The sequence below is a fragment of the Candoia aspera genome, chromosome 12 (assembly GCF_035149785.1).
Source record: "Candoia aspera isolate rCanAsp1 chromosome 12, rCanAsp1.hap2, whole genome shotgun sequence".
Taxonomy (NCBI): domain Eukaryota; kingdom Metazoa; phylum Chordata; class Lepidosauria; order Squamata; family Boidae; genus Candoia; species Candoia aspera.
In genome coordinates this window covers 1,286,008-1,305,721 of record NC_086164.1, presented here as the reverse complement: position 1 = coordinate 1,305,721, position 19,714 = coordinate 1,286,008, and the positions used below count along the sequence as shown (strand labels likewise).

General features: G+C 52.3%; 1 protein-coding gene across 1 annotated transcript; it reads right to left on the bottom strand.

Annotated features, from left to right (window-relative positions):
- Positions 1–3,101: 3,101 nt before the first annotated feature.
- On the bottom strand, positions 3,102–16,782 carry SLC6A14 (solute carrier family 6 member 14). The gene is made up of 13 exons (XM_063313744.1): positions 16,578–16,782; positions 13,939–14,070; positions 12,478–12,642; positions 10,798–10,933; positions 9,343–9,475; positions 7,983–8,123; positions 7,224–7,452; positions 6,027–6,152; positions 5,475–5,593; positions 5,223–5,322; positions 4,510–4,619; positions 3,404–3,571; positions 3,102–3,252 (listed from the first exon to the last, which is right to left on the bottom strand). Exons 1-13 carry the CDS (start codon positions 16,780–16,782, stop codon positions 3,106–3,108), a joined length of 1,911 nt encoding a protein of 636 aa, XP_063169814.1. The 3' UTR covers positions 3,102–3,105.
- Positions 16,783–19,714: the final 2,932 nt, after the last annotated feature.

Here is a 19,714-nt window from a genome sequence, read left to right as displayed (position 1 = left end):
GGGATCTTTTCAGAAGGGCATTTTGAAGCATTCTTATGGGTCTTTATGGGTCCTGTTGAAACCTTTCAGCCGCCTTGACAGTGTGCGTGGCTTGCTCTGGGTGAGCCTGGTTTACATTTGCAGAGCTGGCTGGACTAAAAGGTGGGAAGAGTATTTGGGAGGAGGTGGCCAAGTGGAGGACGCCTTGGGGCGTTCTCTGCCGCATTTGTGGGTGGGGAATTGGGAGGACGACTTTATTAAAAGGCGGAAGCTTCCACAGGCTGCACTTCTGCCTTTAAGTAAAGTTGGCCAGTCGGAAAAGGCGCTGCCAGACTCCTCCTGATTTTGGACTGTCCTAGACTCCCAACTCCTCTCCTACAAGGTTCACGGGAAAGACAAATTCTCCAGCAGTTTCTCCAGGGCTCGACTCTACCTTAGTAGTGACAAGAGTGCCACAGCTAAAAGGCCTTCCGGGGCAGGGGTCCCTCCTGAGGTCTCCCCTCGGAGGGGGTGAAAGGGCGGCAAGTCCAGAAGGCTGCAGACCCTTCAGGAGCTACACAACAATAACCCACCCTTGTGCCAACCCCTCACTACCTAAGCGCAAGGATGCTGCATTCCCTTTCTCCACGTTTCTCTTCTCCTTTGGAAGGAGTGTCTAAGACCAATGATGTTCCATGCATATTGCCTGGGGGGAAAAACGCAGAACATCTCCCCTGCCTGGCACAATGCATAATATGCTCCAATGAAGCTACAGGACAAGGGTGCCCTCTAGGGGCCGAAACACTTTCCCCAGACCTGCCAAAACTTTCTGCCTTTGGGAACAAGTTCCGGCCTGTGCCAATCCTGGGATTCTTGCACGTTCTAACAGGTGTTTCAGCAAAACTCGCTCTGGACTGGTTAGGTGACCTCAGGAGCCAACCAGTGTGCCTGGCCCTTAGCTGGATGTTTATTTTCGATAGAGAAGGGGTGGAATGGCATTAAAAGAGGCAGCAACATTTCCGGAGTGAGGGAGGGCAGTAAGACTTCACCCTGGGCTTTTATGAACCTAAGGGCCGGCTTACTGAGAGCTGCGTCATTGCCCCAGGGGAATGGAATATTAGGAACATTGCATATTTGGAAGGAGCGGTCAGACCCTGCGGGGGCAGAGATCTAAAGAAAGCCTCCCCCACCTGTGGCTGTCTAGCTTTCAAATGCCTCCATTGAAGGCAGCCCACCGCCCCACCTCCAGGAGTTAAATGCTCAGATTAGCATTTTAATCACTTCCTTGAACATTAAAGGTAGAAATGTAAATGTCTGTGAATGCTTCCATATAAAGGTGGCTCCTTTTCCTCCCTTGTGGTGTTATCCCCAACTCTGCAGTCTGATGGCTGTTCCTACCCACCTCCCGCAAAAGAAAACTTTGGAAATTCAGTCTTGCAGAGTGGCAAGATGGAAAAGAAGCTTAAGCAAAAAATACAAACTCGCATTTTATTGATTTAAGGCAGCAATATATCAATGTCAACAAACAAGAAAAAAACAAGTTGCAGTATAAAAAGGGCCCCAGGACAAAAAGCACCCCCATGGCCACGGGGTGGGTCACCAGGGCAGAGGCCTCTTTTCGTGGGCCACTGGTCCTCCTCCATCCATCCTATCTTTCCCACAGCCCATGGGCCTGCTGGAGATATTCGGAAACCTCCCGCTAATCCAAGAAATGCTGAAATGAGAGAACGGACGGGTGGGGGGGGGATCGAAGCATTACCAGCCTGGAGAGCCTCAGAGCCTTGGAGATGAAGGTGGCTGCATCTTAGGGTCTGGCGAGAAGCGTTTCTTGACCCACTTTTGTATACCCTCAGAGAAACTGCTCGTCACGAAGGTCCTGGAAAGACCCCCTGTGACTGCTCAAGAGGAAGGATGTCACCCTTCGCCTGAATTAATAAGAAAGAATTGGGGTGCTTTCGCCAGCCCCCCGTTGCGGCTCTGTCGGCTCCCCCTATGACTGGCCCACCAGACCCGCACCAAACTCCATGCCTGGTGCTTGAGCTGCTGCAGGGAGTGATGAAAGGGACCGGTTCTTTAAGAGCAGCGGCTCTTGGAAAAAGCACCCAGGCCGTTGGCTTCTTTGTCCATTCTCACGAAAAAGGAGACCTCTTGTGCCCTGGATGAGTGCAGGACACAGTGGCATGTATTAGGCATACTGGAAGGATGAGACTAAAGATGGGAAAAGAAGGGATCTCGCTGGAGAAGAATGGACAAATGGACAGATCAAAAGACCTTCACGAAACCAAGGTCTGGACAGATCAGTTTATTAGCTGGCCAGCCAGTGCTCTGCACCAGCTGAGAACAGCCAGGACTACAGGCCCAGCCTGGTGTACTGGATGCAGGTTCCACTTCTGTGAAATCTCTTTCTCCCTCTCCCTCTCTCTTTTAAAGCCAAGTTGCTAGCCCTTATGGCCATGGAGATGTGCTTGAAAACAAACAAGAAATGTCTGCCCCCAGTCTCGATGGCTCAGTGGGACTGCCAGCTGCTGGGGGGAGAGGTTTTCCGAAATTTCCCTCAGTTATAGCAAAACAAAAATAAATTACATCCCAAATAAAACTGACAGAATAAATTATGCAAATAAAATGCTAGGTGCAGAATCTCTCTCTCTCCCACACACACACATGTGCATGCACATCCAGAGTGATGCAGCGATCCTAACCATGTTGGCACAGAAGCCGGTCTCACTGATTTATGACAGGCTTCACCTCCCAGGAAGTGTGCAAAGGATCCCAGTCTCAGGCACTTAGATGAACCTCACAGTATCGCCGAAGTGGGTGTTCTTCATCGCCCCACCCTGCAGCACGGGGAGCAGCTTTTTTTCCAGACGAGAGGCTGAGGGTTTTGCTTGGGGAGCGGGCTTTTGCCGGCCCTTTACAGACAGGGCCTGCCGGGGCAGGGGCTTGAAGCCACCCCCCCCAGGGACGGCCCTGAGCTAGAAGGCTGGCCCTGGGCCGCCCCCGCCCAGCTTAGCAGAAGTGGCCTTTGGGCGCTGCCCAGGATCCCAGCCGTGGCTCTTTGGCAGGTGGTTCAAGTCCTCGGAATCAACCCGCGGCATCTCTTCGGCAGCCTTGATTTCGCCCGACTCCATCCCAGCCTCGCCTCCCTCTTCATTCCAGCTTGCGGATGTAGCCGTCCACGGTGGGGATCTCGACGTCCTTCTTGGCTGGATCCACCATGTCCTTGTACCTCTCTCCACGGTGGCACTCCAGGGATGGCCCCCAGGTGGGTTTGGGCTTGCAGCAGATGACAATGCGCTGAAGGGAGGAGGAGAAGGAGCGGGTGGTCTCAGGCTTCGGTTAGCCATACTGGAAATGGGGGGGGTCTCCTCCCGAGGGGTTTGGGGTCCTTCTGCTTGTTCCCGGGGGAGCCGCCCTCTGCCTCGCCTTCCCGCCCGGCAGCACTCACCTGCCACAGGCTGCCCTTCGCCTTGACGAGCTTGTAGATGGCCACCACCGGGATCCAAATAAGGCAGAAAATGATCATGCACCAGCCGATGGCGGATCCCCACTCCGGGTATGGCTTTTTGCCATACTTGGGGGGTGAGAAAGTGATCAGGGACCAAACCAAGATGGCCTGTTTTAGAGAAGGAAGAGAGAGAGAGAGAGAAATGAGTCAGAACAGCCGGAGGGAGGTTGCGTGGACGGCCTCGAGCAAAGCACGCTTCTCTTCCAGATGCGTTGGACTCCAATCACCATCATCCTTAGCCAGTGGCTCTTCTACAGGGCACTCTGCTTCCCTGATGGTTTTAAAAAAAAAAGCCTACAGGAGCCACAATCTGCCAGCTTTGCCTGTTGAACTTCTGGCCGCTTGGATGCAGGAGGCACAGATGCAGGAACGGCCCAGTTTATCAGAGCCTCGACGCCTACCCTGCTGCAGTTCCGGTCTGAACTGCTTCCTCTTTTCCTTGGGTGGGGAGGCAAGCAGGTAGCTCTTCCTCTGCAAACTTGGCCAGCGGTCCCGTGTGTGTTTGCTGGACCTTACCTGGCCTGGGATTCTGGTTGTCAAAGAATAAACACCCCCAGCAAAGGGACAGCCGACCTTGGCATGCAGAGAAAGGCCTGTTGGACTCCTGGTTCCCTCTCAAAGACAAAACATTCTGTGGACTTAGGGGGCGGGGGGAGGGCATCCAGCCGGGGTCCGAGGTAGCAGTTAACCCTTTCTTCAGGGAGGGCTCAGAAGTGCTCGATCCTTCTGGGGGGAGGAACTTCATAGCAGGACTGGTAGCCATAGGCAGAGATTATTCCCTCTTGCCCAAGTGCTTTGTTCTTTCAATCTTGCCACCCTTGGTTTTCTTCCAAGTCTGCTGGTCATGGATAGTTTTGTTGTGCTTAAAAAATTATTGGTGCTCAGCGAACAATGCACTTAGGAGGAACAGAAGCTGCTGTTTTCTTTGAAGGCATGTAGTTCTATCAGAAGAATAGGCCTTCCAGCCAAGCTGCAGCTCCACAGGATGTCTCTGGACTTTCCAAAGCTTCCCCACCCAAGGCAACTGAAATCGACGGGCTACTCACGAGCAAGAGGCAAGGCGTGATGACGAACCAGCAGGATCTCCACCACAGCCAGAAGAGGAAGCTTTTCTTCCCAATCATCATCTCGATGTCTTCGATAAATCGGTTTCCTCCTGCACAAAGCGGCCACATACGGGGTTAGTGCCACGTCTACTGCATCTGTGAACAGCCTCGGCAGCAGGGCATCTCCCCACAGCTATACCCTGCATGGGTTGAACTCATTTTGCCTGATGAGCAAAACGGCCAAAAATGAGTTGTGTCTCTCTATCCTTGGGGTCTGGACTCAAAAATTATCCTCCGTGGGACAGAAAAATCTGTTTGCTCTGGATAATCTTTCCCACATTGGATGTATCCCAAGGTAACTTCACCCTCCACATCTGCAGGACATCCCACTGGAAAAGCTTGGAACTGGGCCTCAGGAAGGGAAAGGAGCTTCCTCTCGCCTGCTGCCTGGTTTCAGCCTGGGATGTCTCCCCTTTTAGTTTTATCTCTTTTTACGGCAAAGCAATGGCTCTACCAAGTGTCATCTCCAAGGATGGCTGGCACCGAACTGAAGCATTTCAGAAACTTTGCTTTTGAAGTGAACGTGATGTTTGTCCTGCTCCTCGAGAAGAGTCGGGATGGGGTTGAAAAGGGGCTAAAAGTCCAACTGCCCTCACCATGTTGGAGTGGTGGGACAGTTGGGGGGGTTGGAGGATTTCCCAGCCAATATTTACCATAAATCCAGCAAATTCCCACCAGTTCAAGGACAGCTGCAAAGAGGATACCCCAGCCTGCACAGAAATGGTCCACCAAGTTGACCCAGTAGATTCCTGCCTGTGGGAGCAGAGGGGAAAGAGGTGACCTGCTGTGCCGGGTCCCCAATAGGAGAACTCTCCAGTTTTCCCTTGCGGGCTTCGGACGCTCCTGCATAGGACAGTGGTGGGAGCAGCTGCCCTCTGAAGGCCCTGCCTGAGCTCCAGTCATACCTGGGTCACGCACACCAGCCCCAGCATGAACAGCAGCAGGCACAGCCCCATCGTCACGACAACCCTCATTTTCTTCATCACTGCAGGGAAGGTATCTTGGATGGTGGTAGTGATGGTTTCTGCAGAACGAAGAGGGAGTATAATGAGTGTCTGCAGCGGGAGATGAGGAGGGAAGTGGGGCCATCCCATTGTTGTGGCTAGCTCCATCCAGCTTTGTCTCCCTGAACTGTGTCTAGATGGTTATTTTAGGATGCATTTTAATTGGTTTTTCAGCTTGCTTTTTTCATCTTTCCCTTCCCTAGCATGTCATTTAGACTGAATCTTGCAGAGAAAGATGGCTTTTTTCTACTGATTGAGCAAAACTACTACCTTCTGTTCATTTAAATGTTATGCAATGCATCAATGCAACCGCTCAATCTATTAAATATGGCAAGTCCTAAGGAAACAGGCTGGCAGAATACGTGACGCTCCATCAGCAGGGCGTATGATCCAGACCTCTGCCTGTTGACAAAGACACAGCATCATTGGCTCCCTTTGTCTTAACAGACTCACCGATGGTGGCAAACTGGGAATCAAGACCCAGAAGGAGAAGCATGAAGAAGAACAAAAAGGACCACAGAGGAGCCACTGGTAGCTGGGAAAGGGCTTCAGGGTAGGCCACAAAGGCTAAGTCAAATCCTGCAAGGGAGCAAAATCAGGGAGACCATCAGGAAACATGACCTCTCAGTGAAGTAGAGGCCAAGCGCAGAGATCTTTGTGAACAGCCAGGAGCCAACAGCACCTTTCTGTGATGGTGGAGGGTGCCCTGCAGGTGTGTTTGGGTTCAGCTCTCACACTCCAGCCCGTTTGGCAGAAACTGGAGGGGAACTCAGGAGAGCTGGGGGCCAACACAGAGAGAAGCCAGCTGAGTGGAGAAGATCGTGTTTAGTGCAATGATCTAAGTGCGACATCAAACTTGAAGGGTAGCAAGAGTCATCCTGGATTACATCTGCTCCAGCCTCTGGTTTCCCAGCATGGCCAGAAATTGACACAAGCAGAGTGTGATCGCAAACCCCATGCTGGCTATTGAGTCTGGTGCAAATATTGATTGATTGGACCATTTGATTCAGACTTCTGGATACAATTTTAGCTGCAACTTGAAGGGCGAAAACTAATCAGAAGCTCCCAGATTTCTTTGGAAAAGTCTGGACTCAGTTTGGAGATTCGGAAGGCTCCTTCCTATTGTTTTACACAGAGCATCCAAAACAAGCACAGCAAGGTTTTCTTTAAAAAAAATCATTTGAAATTCTGTATCAGCTCAATCAGTTTGAAATTCAGATAAAATCTAGCCTGATTTCCACTCATCTACTTTGATTTCTCCCCCAATAACTGAGACTCAAAGCCACCTTGCAAAACCACCTTGATTTTCAGAGGTGTCTTCAGGGAGGGTCACGGAGCAAATGTTGAAAGCAAAATTGTGGCATCGCAACACAAGCATTGCCCCTGGAGTGGGCATCATGACGTCGGATGCATATAAGAAAGGGGCAGGGCTTGTATTGTGATGCCCTAACGCTGCTTTCCCCACGGGGCTCCTGCAGAACCGTCTGTGGCTTCTTCCTGTGTTAGGTTGCCTTCCCTGCTGAGAGAGACGAAGGAGTCCTTCACCACGGCATGTGAATTCCCACCCTTAACCCATTCCACCACGTTCAGTTCATAGCAGTTTAGGCCAGAAGCTTATAACGGACTCAGTGGCCTAACAGCCAGGCTCACCTGACTCTACGACCTCGGAGACTTTCTTATCGGCCATGAACGCCATGTGGCCCAAGATGGAGAAGATCGCGAAGCCGGCAAAGACGCTGGTGAGGCAGTTGGTCACGCAGACGAAAATGGCGTCGGCATAGCAATTATTGTGGAATTTGTTGTAGGACGAGAGGGCGACCAGCCCGCCCCAGGCAACAGAGAGAGAGAAAAAGATCTGTGTGGCTGCATCTTTCCACACCTTGGAAAAAGAAGAGGAAGGAATAGAGGGTGTTGCTGTTGCAGTCCCTTCCCTTCCCTGGATGTGTGTGTGTGTTACATAAGCAATTATAAATGATATAATCACAGTTTGCTTTGATAGAGCTCTCTTCCTTTTGGGTCGTGGCATTTAACGCACACCGCTCAGGTGCTGATTCTGACAGTAAGGCCCTCCGCTAGGAGACATGGCTTTCTTGGCAAGAGCATGGAAGTGGTCCTCCATTATTCTATTCCAGGGCTTTGCTTTGTTTTCCACCTCCCAGCTGAGCTTTCAGTGCATGGACTTCCTTGTTGTCTCCCATCCGAGTATTGTGCCAGCCCACACCTGCTTCGCTTGCCAACTAAGTGCTGCCTCCTGCAAGCCAACTGTTTTTCTGAAATTACAGCCTAGGATGAGGGTTGAAGAATTCTGTATATCTGTCTTTGGCAGGAGTTCACACACACACACACACATCCCTCAACGTCTAGTGCAGCTGCCCTCAGTCCGCCCTCCATGGGCCGGGTCGTGCCCACCTCTGCCTCCATAAGCTTGGTGAAATTGGACTGGCTCCCAATGTAGTACTCGATTCCCTCCTGGGCACCTTCCAGGGTGACTCCTCGTACCAACAATATAATCAGGACAACGTAAGGGAAGATGGCTGTGAAGTACACAACCTGCAAGGAAAAGGGATCAGTTCAGAAACAGGCCATCCAGAAGCTTTGGGAAAGACCGATGGAACTGGCTTTTTATTTTTTTTAACCTACAGCGACAGCAAGTGGGTTCCCAGATTCAGATGCAGGCCACATTGGAGAATCCAATCTTCACAGAACGCCGTGACGTCTTTCTGGGTTTCTTCACCCACAACTCTTTGTCCCCAAATACAGCCTTCCCAACCAGGCCCTCCCAACGGGGTATCTGCAGGGTGTGGGTCAAAATCTGCAAGATGCTGAGTGGGGCTTTGATTGCAACGACGGACCTGCCGCCTTGCAGATTATAAGGGGACACCCTGCCTGCTGTTCAATCCTTCCTTACTGAAGATCCACAGGATGCAGCCTGAGATATTTCCGAGCAGGACACGGGACCTGCCTCTAAGCTGTGTCTGCCACGCAGATGTCCTAAGCGTGAGCTTCTGTTTTGTGCTGTGACTGTGACAACATCAGCATGTGCCATCCATTTCTCTCCCCCCGCCCCCCCCGCCCCCCCGCTCGTTCTCCAGGCCAGTGTTTCTCAACCTTGGCAACTTTAAGATGTGTGAACTTCAACTCCCAGAATTCCCATGGCTGGCTGGGGAATTTTGGGAGTTGAAGTCCACACATCTTAAAGTTGCCAAGGTTGAGAAACCCTGCTCCAGACATTCCTAGAGATAATATTCTACAGAAAACTAAGTCCTTTTAGTGAGCTTGGGATCTCCTCCAGAAAAGAGCACTCAATCAGGTGACCATCCCATAGCAAATTGTTTATACACACCCACAGAATCACCTCCCAAATTCTTTGCAGGGAGGACCCGAAAGTCACATGGAATTGACCTCGACTTGACTACGTCAAGGCTCTATCCTTTGGGGCCTGCCCAGCAGCGCCTCCAAAGTGGCCAGACCAGGAAGGGAGTTGGCACCTCCCCTGGCACTTCGGGAATCCCTCGTGCTCTCGGAATGTCATGGAACCAGTTCTTTGCTCCCAAACTGCAGCCTTAGTCGCCACCCATGCCTTCAGCTGCCTTCCACTTTAGCTCATGGGCGCACTCAGCTTCCTTGGCACATGCTCTCTGAGGGTCCCCTTTGCCCCAAGACTTGGAGGGAATGAGCCTTCAATGCCCACAAATTCCAAAGCTGCTAGCTGGTGAAACGAGGCTCCTACGGCAGGGAGACATCAGAGGGCTGCATTCCATGCAATTACCTTTCCAGAAGACTTGATTCCTTTGAACAAGGAAACTGCTACGATCAGCCAGGAAAGGAGAAGGCACAGAGCTAGATACCACACAATCCCCCCGGTTTCGCCAAAGTTCTCCGTCCGCTGGAGGACCTTATTGCTGTGAGAGGGAGAGAAGGATGAGCAAGGCTGTGCAGCCTCCACCAGGACTGATGAAATCCGGCTGCCCCGGCTCACTCTGTCGTCCTGCCAGAACAGGCTTAGGGTGTGGTTGAGTCAGGGAGGAATGCTGAGGGAGGGGTGGCCCTCCAGATACTACCAAACCACAGTCCCCAACGTTCCTCAGCATTGGCCATGTTGGGTGGGATTTCTGGGAGCTGTGGTTCCCCATGGCTGGCCTAACGATGGAGAGAGGTTCAGGTTCCAACTAGCAAATGTAGTTTAACTCTGGTTGTCATCCTGCTCTGCCTGTCTGAATCTTCCCCACGTGGCATCTTGGCCTCTGTGGATTTAGTTACAGAGTCCCTTCTCGTGCCTCTAGAACAGCTGCGGTGCAGACCACATTTCTGGAGGCAGAGAAGCCTCTCTCCGACTTGCACATCTACCCACCCATCTTTGCAACATCTCCTACCATCTCACAAAGCTTTGTGGCTTTGTGTAGTTCAGTCATCACCAGGAAAATATATGACGGCCCACACAAGTCATGGCACAACTAACATCCTGCAAATGGCATCATGTTTCCTGTGTTATTGCATAGAACACTTGGGGAAGATGGAGTAGATGCAGACTCCTGGGCTAGATGCCTCCAGAGAAGCCACACTGGCCCCTGAGCTTTGTTCAGTGACAGCTCACTCACTCAGAAAAGGCTTCTCCCCTACTTTTGGGGCAGATAATTAGTAATAGGACTGTTTCTTTCTTGCCTTCCAGCTGCCACCTGAATCTCCCTGCAACCATGCTCTCGTGAAGGACCTCAGCAAGGCCCTCAGACTGCCACACGTGGTCCTCAGAAGGAAGCCTCCAGAGGGGGCTCATTTCTGACACAGAAAGGCACCAGCTGTGAAATGGGAGCAGAAGTCCTCCTTCTGAAATTGTTGCTCTTAGAAACAACGCAAGCCGTTTCCTAACCCATCTGATTATTGGCCCCCTTTATTCAGGACCATCTGCTGTAGAATTTCCTGAACTGGACAACCTCAAGGTAGGTTGATTACAACCCCCAGAGTCCCCCAGCTGGCCCAGCCATTGCTGAGCATTCTGGGAGTCGGAAGTCCACACATCAGGAAACTGCCATGGTTGGGAAAGACTGCTCTACAGAAACGGGTGGAGGGGCTCCCCAGGTTTCGGTCTTCCACAGCCTCCCCTGGAGATGGAGGGGGCTGGCCTATGTCAGAGCTAAAGCCCTTCCCAACGGGCAGGCAAGCTCAACGTGACTTGGATGGCAGGTTGTCGGTGAAAAGGGTCCAGGTGAGCCGGACTGGCACTCACTTCCAATACTGCTCGCTGGGAACCTGGGTATCTGCAAACACCTGGGTTTTGTTGATGCAGGTGAGGTTCTGACTCTGCGCCCACGTGTAATTCACCTGGGTGATGATGTTATCCAGCGTAACATTGCAGAAGTCCACTGGAAGAAGAAGAAGAAGAAGAAGGAGAAGGAGAAGAAGAGGAAGAAGAAGAAGAAGAGGAGGAGGAGGAAGAAGAAGAAGAAGAGGAGGAGGAGGAGGAAGAAGAAGAAGAAGAGGAGGAGGAGGAGGAGGAAGAAGAAGAGGAGGAGGAGGAGGAGGAAGAAGAAGAGGAGGAAGAAGAAGAAGAAGAAGAAGAAGAGGAGGAGGAGGAGGAGGAGGAGGAGGAAGAAGAAGAAGAAGAAGAAGAAGAAGGAGAAGAAGAGGAAGAAGAAGAAGAAGAGGAGGAGGAGGAAGAAGAAGAAGAAGAGGAGGAGGAGGAGGAGGAGGAGGAGGAGGAGGAAGAAGAAGAAGAAGAAGAAGAAGAAGGAGAAGAAGAAGAAGAAGAAGAAGAAGAAGAAGAGGAAGAAGAAGAAGAAGAAGAGGAAGAAGAGGAGAAGGAGAAGAGGAGGAGGAGGAGGAGGAGGAGAAGAAGAAGAAGAAGAGGAAGAGGAAGAGGAAGAGGAGGAGGAGGAGGAAGAAGAAGAAGAAGAAGAAGAAGGAGAAGAGGAGGAGGAGGAGGAAGAAGAAGAAGGAGAAGGAGAAGGAGAAGAAGAAGAAGAGGAAGAGGAAGAGGAGGAGGAGGAGGAGGAGGAAGAAGAAGAAGAAGAGGAAGAAGAAGAAGAAGAGGAAGAAAAGAGGCCGTTACAAGGCATGCGAGGGTGGGAAGTAAATCCAACAGTGGTTTATAATTTCTAGCAGTTTCGCTTTGATTTGACATATTTTCTAGCAAAGTTCCAGATGTGTAAGTTCTCAGCACAAGCCTTTTGTTTTGGGGTTTACTTTTCTGCTCCCCCCCACACCCCAATGTTTCTCTTTGTTATTGTTATGAACTGGTAAAACTTGTTACTACCTCCCCCCACACCTCAAAAAGCAAATCTGAAGACCATTTGTAGGCCTGACTGGACCAGTTCTTCCCGAGTAGCGTTTTTCAGTATCAAAATCTGTGCCTGGATCCCTGGATAATAAAGCAGACTTGATATACATCCAAGTACATCAAGATTCCCTTTGGGTGGTGGTTTCCACCGGATGTAGGCTTGCTAGCAAAATTTCCTGAACTGGACAACCTCAAGGTAGGTTGCTAAACCAATATGCTAAACCAAACAAAAGGAACAAAAACCGCTTTTGTGCACTATTTTAGAGGGAGACTTGGTGACACCGAGATAGGAGAGATGGAAATTAATACAGGGAACTAAAACGGGTGCAAAACATGCATTTCCCTGCCTAGATCTGCTCTTTGAGGGTCCCTAGCAGGTGATGACCGCAACTCTGCTCATCTGCATGGCCCCACCCCCTCATCTGCATGTCTCCATCCCAGATGCTGCCGGTTGCTCAGACTGGAAATCTGGCCATGTGGCTTTATTATGAAAGGAAAAGAAAGAAGTTTTAATCGAATCTAAACACGGCACAAGGCGCCCTGCTTCTAATTATGGCTCTGCGCATGGAAGAATTGTAATTAATGAACTTGTCCAGGGCAAAGAACTGTTTTTTTTCCTTGGTGGCTTACCGATTGGCGTCTTGCTGCATCTGTTGTCTGCCCACTCCGGGTCGCATTCGGCCCACGGGAGGACCCGTTGGAAGGAGGCAAACAAGTAGTAGAGGCTGTAGCCAATGATGACGTTGTAGTAAATGGTCACAAAGGTGGAGATGATCACCATGGTGATTCCCACTCCTGGCCAGGAACAGAAAAAAGCCCAACCCATCAAAAGATGTGCCCCTGGGATCACGCACCAGCTCCTAGGAGCACCCCAGAAGGCATTTTTAAGGGTGAAATGGGCCATCTAGTTAGCCTGAACAAGTGCAAGCTTTGATGAATGCCAGAGAGGTGGGTCTGCTTTGGTTTTTTTTTTCTTAAAAGATAACATGATTGCAAGCAGCATGTGTTTCAGCCAAAACAAACAATCAGGGTCATTAGACATTTTTCAGATTCATTTTCTCACAGTAACAATCGACCTGATAAGATAACTCTGTGTGTTATCTTCAAGGAAGAAAATACAATATGGTTAGGATCACATGTGCTCTTAAGAAGTTTGAAAATAACATTTCCTTGTTTCCTCTGAGATCCATAACAAAACCCAGAAAGCAGCATGGGATGGATTGTGCAGTTCCACATAGTCAACACTGGCCAAACAGGAACGAAGACAAACATCCGTTCAGAAAGAACTTGCAGAAAATCCCGGGTTCTAACAAGATCACCCAGCCCTGCTCCCATGCCTTGGGGAACTCATGACTTGGGCACCACACACCAGTTGGGCCCGGCTTTTGATGAGCAACCCTTATCTTCAGGTGAACCAAAACCATTCTTCTCTCTGCCTGCCTGATACATCTTCCAACTTTTGAAACAGACTCTTCCTTTACATGCAAAACTGCAGGCAAGATGTCTAACTCTGCCTTCACTGAAATGCAGGAGGGGACCAGGGATCAAGGTAAAAGTGCATCGTGTGCCTGGGCAGAGTGAGAGGAATTCTCTTGCACCGTTGAGGGGCATAAATATTAAGGACAGTGACGTTGGAGGTGGTGCTGTGCTGGGCCCGTGCTTCAGCCGCAGCCTCAGGTGATGCCAAACCACATCCTGCGTGCTGGCTGGGGAATTCTGGGAGTTGAAGTCCACCCATCTTCACGTGGCCAAGGTTGAAAAACACTGGTCTAGACCCTCCACCCTCATGGACTGGGTTCCAACATGTCACTAAGCCACAGTTTGTAGAACTCACTACAATGGGCTGGGTTCACAAGCACATCATAAGGCATGGTTTACAAACCGCAGTGGCTGAGTGGACCCACAATATGCTAAACCAGATTTAAACAAACCACACCAGAGCTTAGTGTGCTAGATGGCCCCAGCCATAGACTCAGCTGTTTCCTTCGGGGGCACTGCGCCCATTCTGAGATTCAAACTCAGGCACTGCAAAAAGAGCCCTTCCCAGGAGTCCATCCAGAAGAAAAACCCAGGATGGATAACAAAGCTGACCTTGAAGAAGGGGGAGGATTCTCCAGACCGAAACGGGTCCCAAGCTGGCAAACTGTCCCAGGGAGCATTCCATGAAGAACAAAGGGAGGCCGGCCAGGGCCAGCATGATGGTGTAGGGAATCAGGAAGGCTCCTGCAAGAGAACAGAGTCAGGGTGAGGATTCAGCGTGCCACCTTTCCCAAGGGGTGAGTCAGTGTTGGCGTGCATGTATGTGTGCAACGACATCGAGCCAGCACCATTCCTAAGGGCACCAGCCTGTGGAAGATACGGCTGCTAATTGTGATGGGCAGAGATCCCCAAGGATCCAAAAATCTAGGGAAATCAGCATTTGGTACCTGGCCAATGTGTTGGCACCTGCCTAGAGGTTTGGAGAAGAGACCTGGGGTGACTGTACCCTGGGCTGGATGCTGTTCATCCTGCAAAACTGACTGAAGCTTGACCTGCGTGCCAATGCCAGGAGAGGGGTTTCCCCCTCAAGGACAGTCCACTACTTCCTTCACACACATCGCATATTTGCACGATGCATGGAATGAACCTGGCTGTCCTTGGAAGAAGGGGGCTGAGTCACACTAAGCATGCCTTGTTCCCATGCCATTATGTTCCTCTGGCTGTGCACTAATTTTGTGCACAGGAATATTTGCTTTACCATCGCTCCTATTGTTATATTCTACCTTTGGAACTAAAAAAAAGAAAGACAGGAGTCAATGAACGGCAGGGGAACACTGATAGCCACCATAAAAGCAGAATGCCAAGTCCGTAGGCCCCAAAGCCTTTGGCTGATGCCTAAATGCCAATGGAAGGAGAGGAAATCCATTTATTTGTTTTATTTTATTTGAAAGAATATATACGGCCGCCCATCTTAAGCAGCTCTGGGCAGCTTGCAACTACAATAAAACCAATAACTATAAAACCATCATAAAACCATAAAACAAAGCCCTGTGCCTTAATCATCCTCTTGGATGCCCTGCAGCAGGCCCCAGTCGCCCTCATCCCATACTTCCTATCTGTTCAATCCTCTCCCAGCACCTCGGTCAAAAGCCAGGTCTTGATGGCCTTCCCAAAGGCTGAAAGGGTAGGGGTCTGCCAAATCTCCATGGGAAGGGTGCTCCGCAAGGTAGGAGCAGCCACGGAAAAGGCACGCTTCCGAGGCCCCGCTAGGCGACAGGATTTCAGGAGAGGGACCTGGAGCATGCCTACCCTATCTGATCTAGCGGGACAGGCAGATATGCTCAGGGAGAGACTAGCGCTTGGTGGGAAGGTCCACTATGCTGAAAGTGCTCTGGAAAAGCCCAACAGAGCGTGGCGTCAGAACTTAAGCCCTCCATTTGCAGCAAGCATTCCCCTCCACACAGCTGCACATCTGGAAATTCAGAAGTTGCTGATGCAACGTTCCCAAACAGCTGAGGATGCCAGAATAACCAGCTGAAGTTATGCTCCTTGGTGTGCAACCTTTTGTACCCAGTCCATTTATTCATTTTCTGACCCAGTGTTTCTCAACCTTGGCAACTTTAAGATATGCTGGGGAATTCTGGGAGTTGAAGTCCACATATCTTAAAGTTGCCAAGGTTGAGAAACACTGTCCTGACCCAACAGTCAAGAAAAGGGGGAGGGGAGGAAGAGAAACAACATGGAGTCTTGCTGGTATACATGATTACAGCTGCAAGACTTTTATATGCACAACGAGGAAAGATCCACAAATACCCACGGCTGAAGATTGGATTGTTCAATTAATGGGCTTGGCTCAAATGGCTAAATTAACAGTATTAATAAGAGAACATTCTGTTTTGGGATTTATATCTACTTGGCAACCACTTTTAGAGTACTTGCTTGCAATAGAAAAAAATGAAGTTTTGACTTTGGGTTTTAGTGATTAAATGGTTTGTTTTAATAGAAATAATGTTACTATAGTTTAACTAATGGTAAGAGACTAGATTTGTAAATTTATATCTATGTCTGAATTTGAGAAAGTCAGAAGTCGCTTTCCATTTCTGTTTTCTCTCTATTGACGCTTTTATTTATTATTATTCACATTTCTATCGCTGCCCATCTCCCCCTAAAAGGGGGAGTTTTTATAGTTTTTCTTTTTTCTTTAGTTCTGTTTTCTATCTATTCTATACTTTCTTTTTTGTATCTTAATTATACTTTGAAAAATAATAAAGTTCTATAAAAGAAGGGGGGAGGGAGATGGAATGTGGATGTGTCGGAAAGAATGGCCTTGGGGTGCATCCGAGCATCCCCTGAACCTCCCCCTTCCAAACCTATCAAGACCCCGGTGATCAGAGGCAGGGGGCGGCTGGAATTCTCTTGGCCTCCCCCGTTACTAATAAAAGCAGAAGGATCTCTATAAAACAGCAGGAAGATATCTACCAATATCTGTAGGAGGAGCCTCGCCGAGAAGGCCGTGAGGTTAGTAAGTCACAACCGATATTTCTGTCTGTCTGTCTGTCTGTCTATGCAGCTGAGATCTAAGGGACGGGTCAGAGTTAGGCAGGCTGAGCCTGATCTCCTGGGGAGAAGAGTCCGTCATCTTAGCTGGCCAGGTGAGGAGCAGCTGCTGGGAGGCCACCAGGACACCTTGGCGAATCTAAAGGCTTCTTCTGGGGCAGGGTGTGTGTGTGAGGGGGGGAGCAGCCCCTTACCTCCTCCATTCTGATAGGTCAGGTATGGAAATCGCCACACGTTGCCCAGGCCCACGGCGTAGCCGACCATGGACAGGAGATAGTCCGTTTTGCTCGACCAGTTGCCTCGTTCCACGTTCTCATCCTGTCTGTCGGCAATTTTCTCAGTGGACAGCGTGAATTCCTTGGGGAAGGAGGCGAGCAAAATGTGAGTCCACCTCCTCATCTCCTGTCTGCCCTTCAGCCCACCCCAGAGGTCCCAGGCGGTCCCTCCCGGGGCAGAGAACACACACCCTGGTCTGCTCAGGGGTCCTGCCAGGTGCGGGGAGGCGGGAGGGGGGGGCTGGCAGCTTGGAGCACGACCCGGGGACCTGCTGGCTGGGAGCTGCCACTGATTTCCTCCAAGCGTTGGCACTGGCCCTTAGAGCTTTTGGGAGCTGCCCTTCCTCCCTCTCGCTAAGGCGTGCTGGGGCCCCTCTTCGGGCCCCTCCTGGACAGGGGAGCGCCTTCGGGGTTAGGGTTAGGGTTAGGACGCCCGGACCCAGAGTGGCGACCTCCCAGGCAGGAGGCCCTTTCCCTGCGGGTTAGCCTGGGAGCCCAAACCAAGGGAGGCCGGGCGCAGCCGGTCGAGCGACGGCTCCCTTCCTCGGATGTCCAGGGCCGCCACCAGCTGCGGGTCTGCAGGGCGCTGCGCCCGGCCCGCTCCTGCTCCTGCTCCTGCTCCGCGCCCGCCTGTTGCTCTTGCATGGGCTCTTCCCTCCGCCACGGATGCCGCTCGCTCGGCTCGCAACGGGGCCGGCCCCGAAGCGCCTGCGCCCGGTTCCGCCCGCGCGCCCCGAGGGAGCGCGGCAGATCGTGGCTCTGGGTCCGGCGCGGGAGCGGTCTCTGCCGCGAGGCGCCTCCACTCGGGGCGGATCAGCCGGGAGAGGAAAGGTCCCGCGCCTGGGTCGCCCTGCGGCGGGTCCCCCCGCTTCCCCCTCCTCCTCCTCCTCCTCGCCCGCTCACCTTCTGGCCGCAGCGCAGGAAGCTGGGCATCCGGAGCCAGCCCATCGCGCTCTTTTCTCGCCCGCAGCCGCCCGGCGGAAGCCTTTATAGCGCCGGCCGGCCCGGCCGAGCCAGCCCCTTCCTCCTCCTCCTCCTCCTCCTCCGGGAGCGGGACCGGCCAGGTGGAGCCGGGAGGGCGGGGCGGGAGGCAGGTGCGCGGGAGGGCGAGCGCGGCGGCTTCTGCTCCGGGGGCCCCTGCTGGCCCCTGCTTCGCCCCACGAGCTGCCCGGGATCCCCGGGAACCCCGCCCGCCTTCCCGCGACGCCCGGACCCGGCCAGGCGGACAGCCAGACGAGCGCCCACATCGCCCGCCAGGCGCTCCCTCGGCTGGGCGCGCTCCGGCCGCTGCTTCGCTGCCAAGCGCGCCCTCCCGCCCCGCTCCGCGCATTCCTCTTCCTCTTCCTCTTCCTCTTCGCTCTTTTGTTTTCCCAAGGAAACCGGGGGAGGCTCCCCGCCGCCCCACCTGCCCTTCGCCCGTTGCCTGCGAGCATTCCGACCCAGGCTCTCTCCGCTGGCTGGCATTCCCGCCTCGGAACCGGGAGCGGGGGCGGCGGATGTGTGGGTGGGGGGGCTATGGCAGAAGTGCCGGTTCCCCAAATAAAAACGCAAATCCCCCGCCCCTCCCTGCCACCCACCTCCGAAGATGCGCTTCACGCTCAGCTGACCTGCTGGCCGGGGGCGAAGCCTGACTCGGTCCGAGAGAAAAAAACCCGGCTGTTTCATCGCCTCGTGGTCCTCCCTCCAGGCGCTCTGCCCCTCCTTCCCGTGGGAAGGTGTCCGGCTGGGGAGGGTCATCTTTCGGGGGGAAATGGGGGAGGCGGAAGTCACCCCTTCCTGCCTCCGGAGATATTGCAGCAGCCGCTCCCTTGTGACCGCGACGGAGAGAAATCCTCGCCGTCACCGTCGAGCAGCCACTGTTCCGTACATGCCAGCAGCCCTCGTGGAGGGGGGGAAGAATCAGCTCCCGGGCCAGCCATCAAGTCTCCCCTTGTCGGCGCCCCGCAGACAGTCACTTGGGATGCGTCGGCCCGGAGTCCTCCGGGGTCTGGCGGAAAAGGGACGCCGGTTCTCCTTTCCCACCGGGGTTGCCCAGCCTCCTTGGCAGCCGGTCAGTTCAGGGCAGGGAAAAGGGAGCGGGTTCCACGTGGGACGATTCGGGGCTGGAACCGGTTGGCACAAGATGCGGCTGGATCCACCTGGCCGATCTCGGATTTCTTTAACGGAGAGCCCCTTTTTAGTTTCTCGACCGTGACAGAGGCCTTTCGAGCAGGCCTCCGTGAATTCCCAAAGTAAAATACGGATGAGAAAATTGCATGCATACATCTCCTAAGGAGACACCTGTAGTCAGGTTTTCGGAAGAATTCCTCCTTAGGGCCTTGCAGAGGAAATAATAGGATGCCTACGAAATGGAGAAATGTAACGATAAAAGGACAGCAAATAAGCTGACTAAAAACCTTTGGGCTATAAATCTTTCAGGATGTGTTGATTTCACTGCAACAAATGGGCATTTCTGCCAGGGGAGGGGGGCATGCAGAAGGGGAGAACAAGAGAAACCTATTTCCACCTTCTGCTTCCACTCTGGCCATCCGGGTGCCTCCGGGAAATCCCCACCATGACATCCTTGCTCCCAAAGATGCCAAGTGGAACTCAGAGCCTACCATCTGTAGCACCAGCTCTGAGACTTAACGGCCTCTGAAAAATCCCTCAGAATCAAAATATGGCCCAAATTCACCATCGGGGTCTGCAAAAAAGAAATGAAGACTGTAGGACAAAGACATAGGAAGTGGGGGGTGAGGAAAGTCCTGGTGCCAAAGAAGAGTTTCAATTAGCCCTTCCAAAGGTCCAACAGGGTCGCTGTTGTAAATTGGCCATGATAGTGCATTACAGGACAGTTTCTCTCCGGCCACAGATGCAGGGGAGGACACACTGCCAGCCTGGCCGGGCAGAAATGCTGAGGAAGCGCTGTTTCTCCCGCCTCAGCCATGTTAGACCCCAGGCCACAAACAGCCCTTGGGCCTTTCTGAAGCTGGCATGAGGGTATCGGAGCTTTTGGTTTGGATGCCATGACGAAGAAGGCTCATCCTAGATAATCTGTGTTTACTTGGCTCCCCAGT

Excerpts from the sequence above, each read along its gene's own strand:
- SLC6A14 (XM_063313744.1), bottom strand. The coding sequence starts at position 16,782 with ATGAGGAGGTGGACTCACATTTTGCTCGCCTCCTTCCCCAAGGAATTC. Across the intron at positions 5,594-6,026 it reads TTCCCAGTTTGCCACCATCG|AAACCATCACTACCACCATC; the intron begins GTGAGTCTGTTA and ends TTCGTTCTGCAG. Across the intron at positions 3,572-4,509 it reads TCACGCCTTGCCTCTTGCTC|GCCATCTTGGTTTGGTCCCT; the intron begins GTGAGTAGCCCG and ends TCTCTAAAACAG.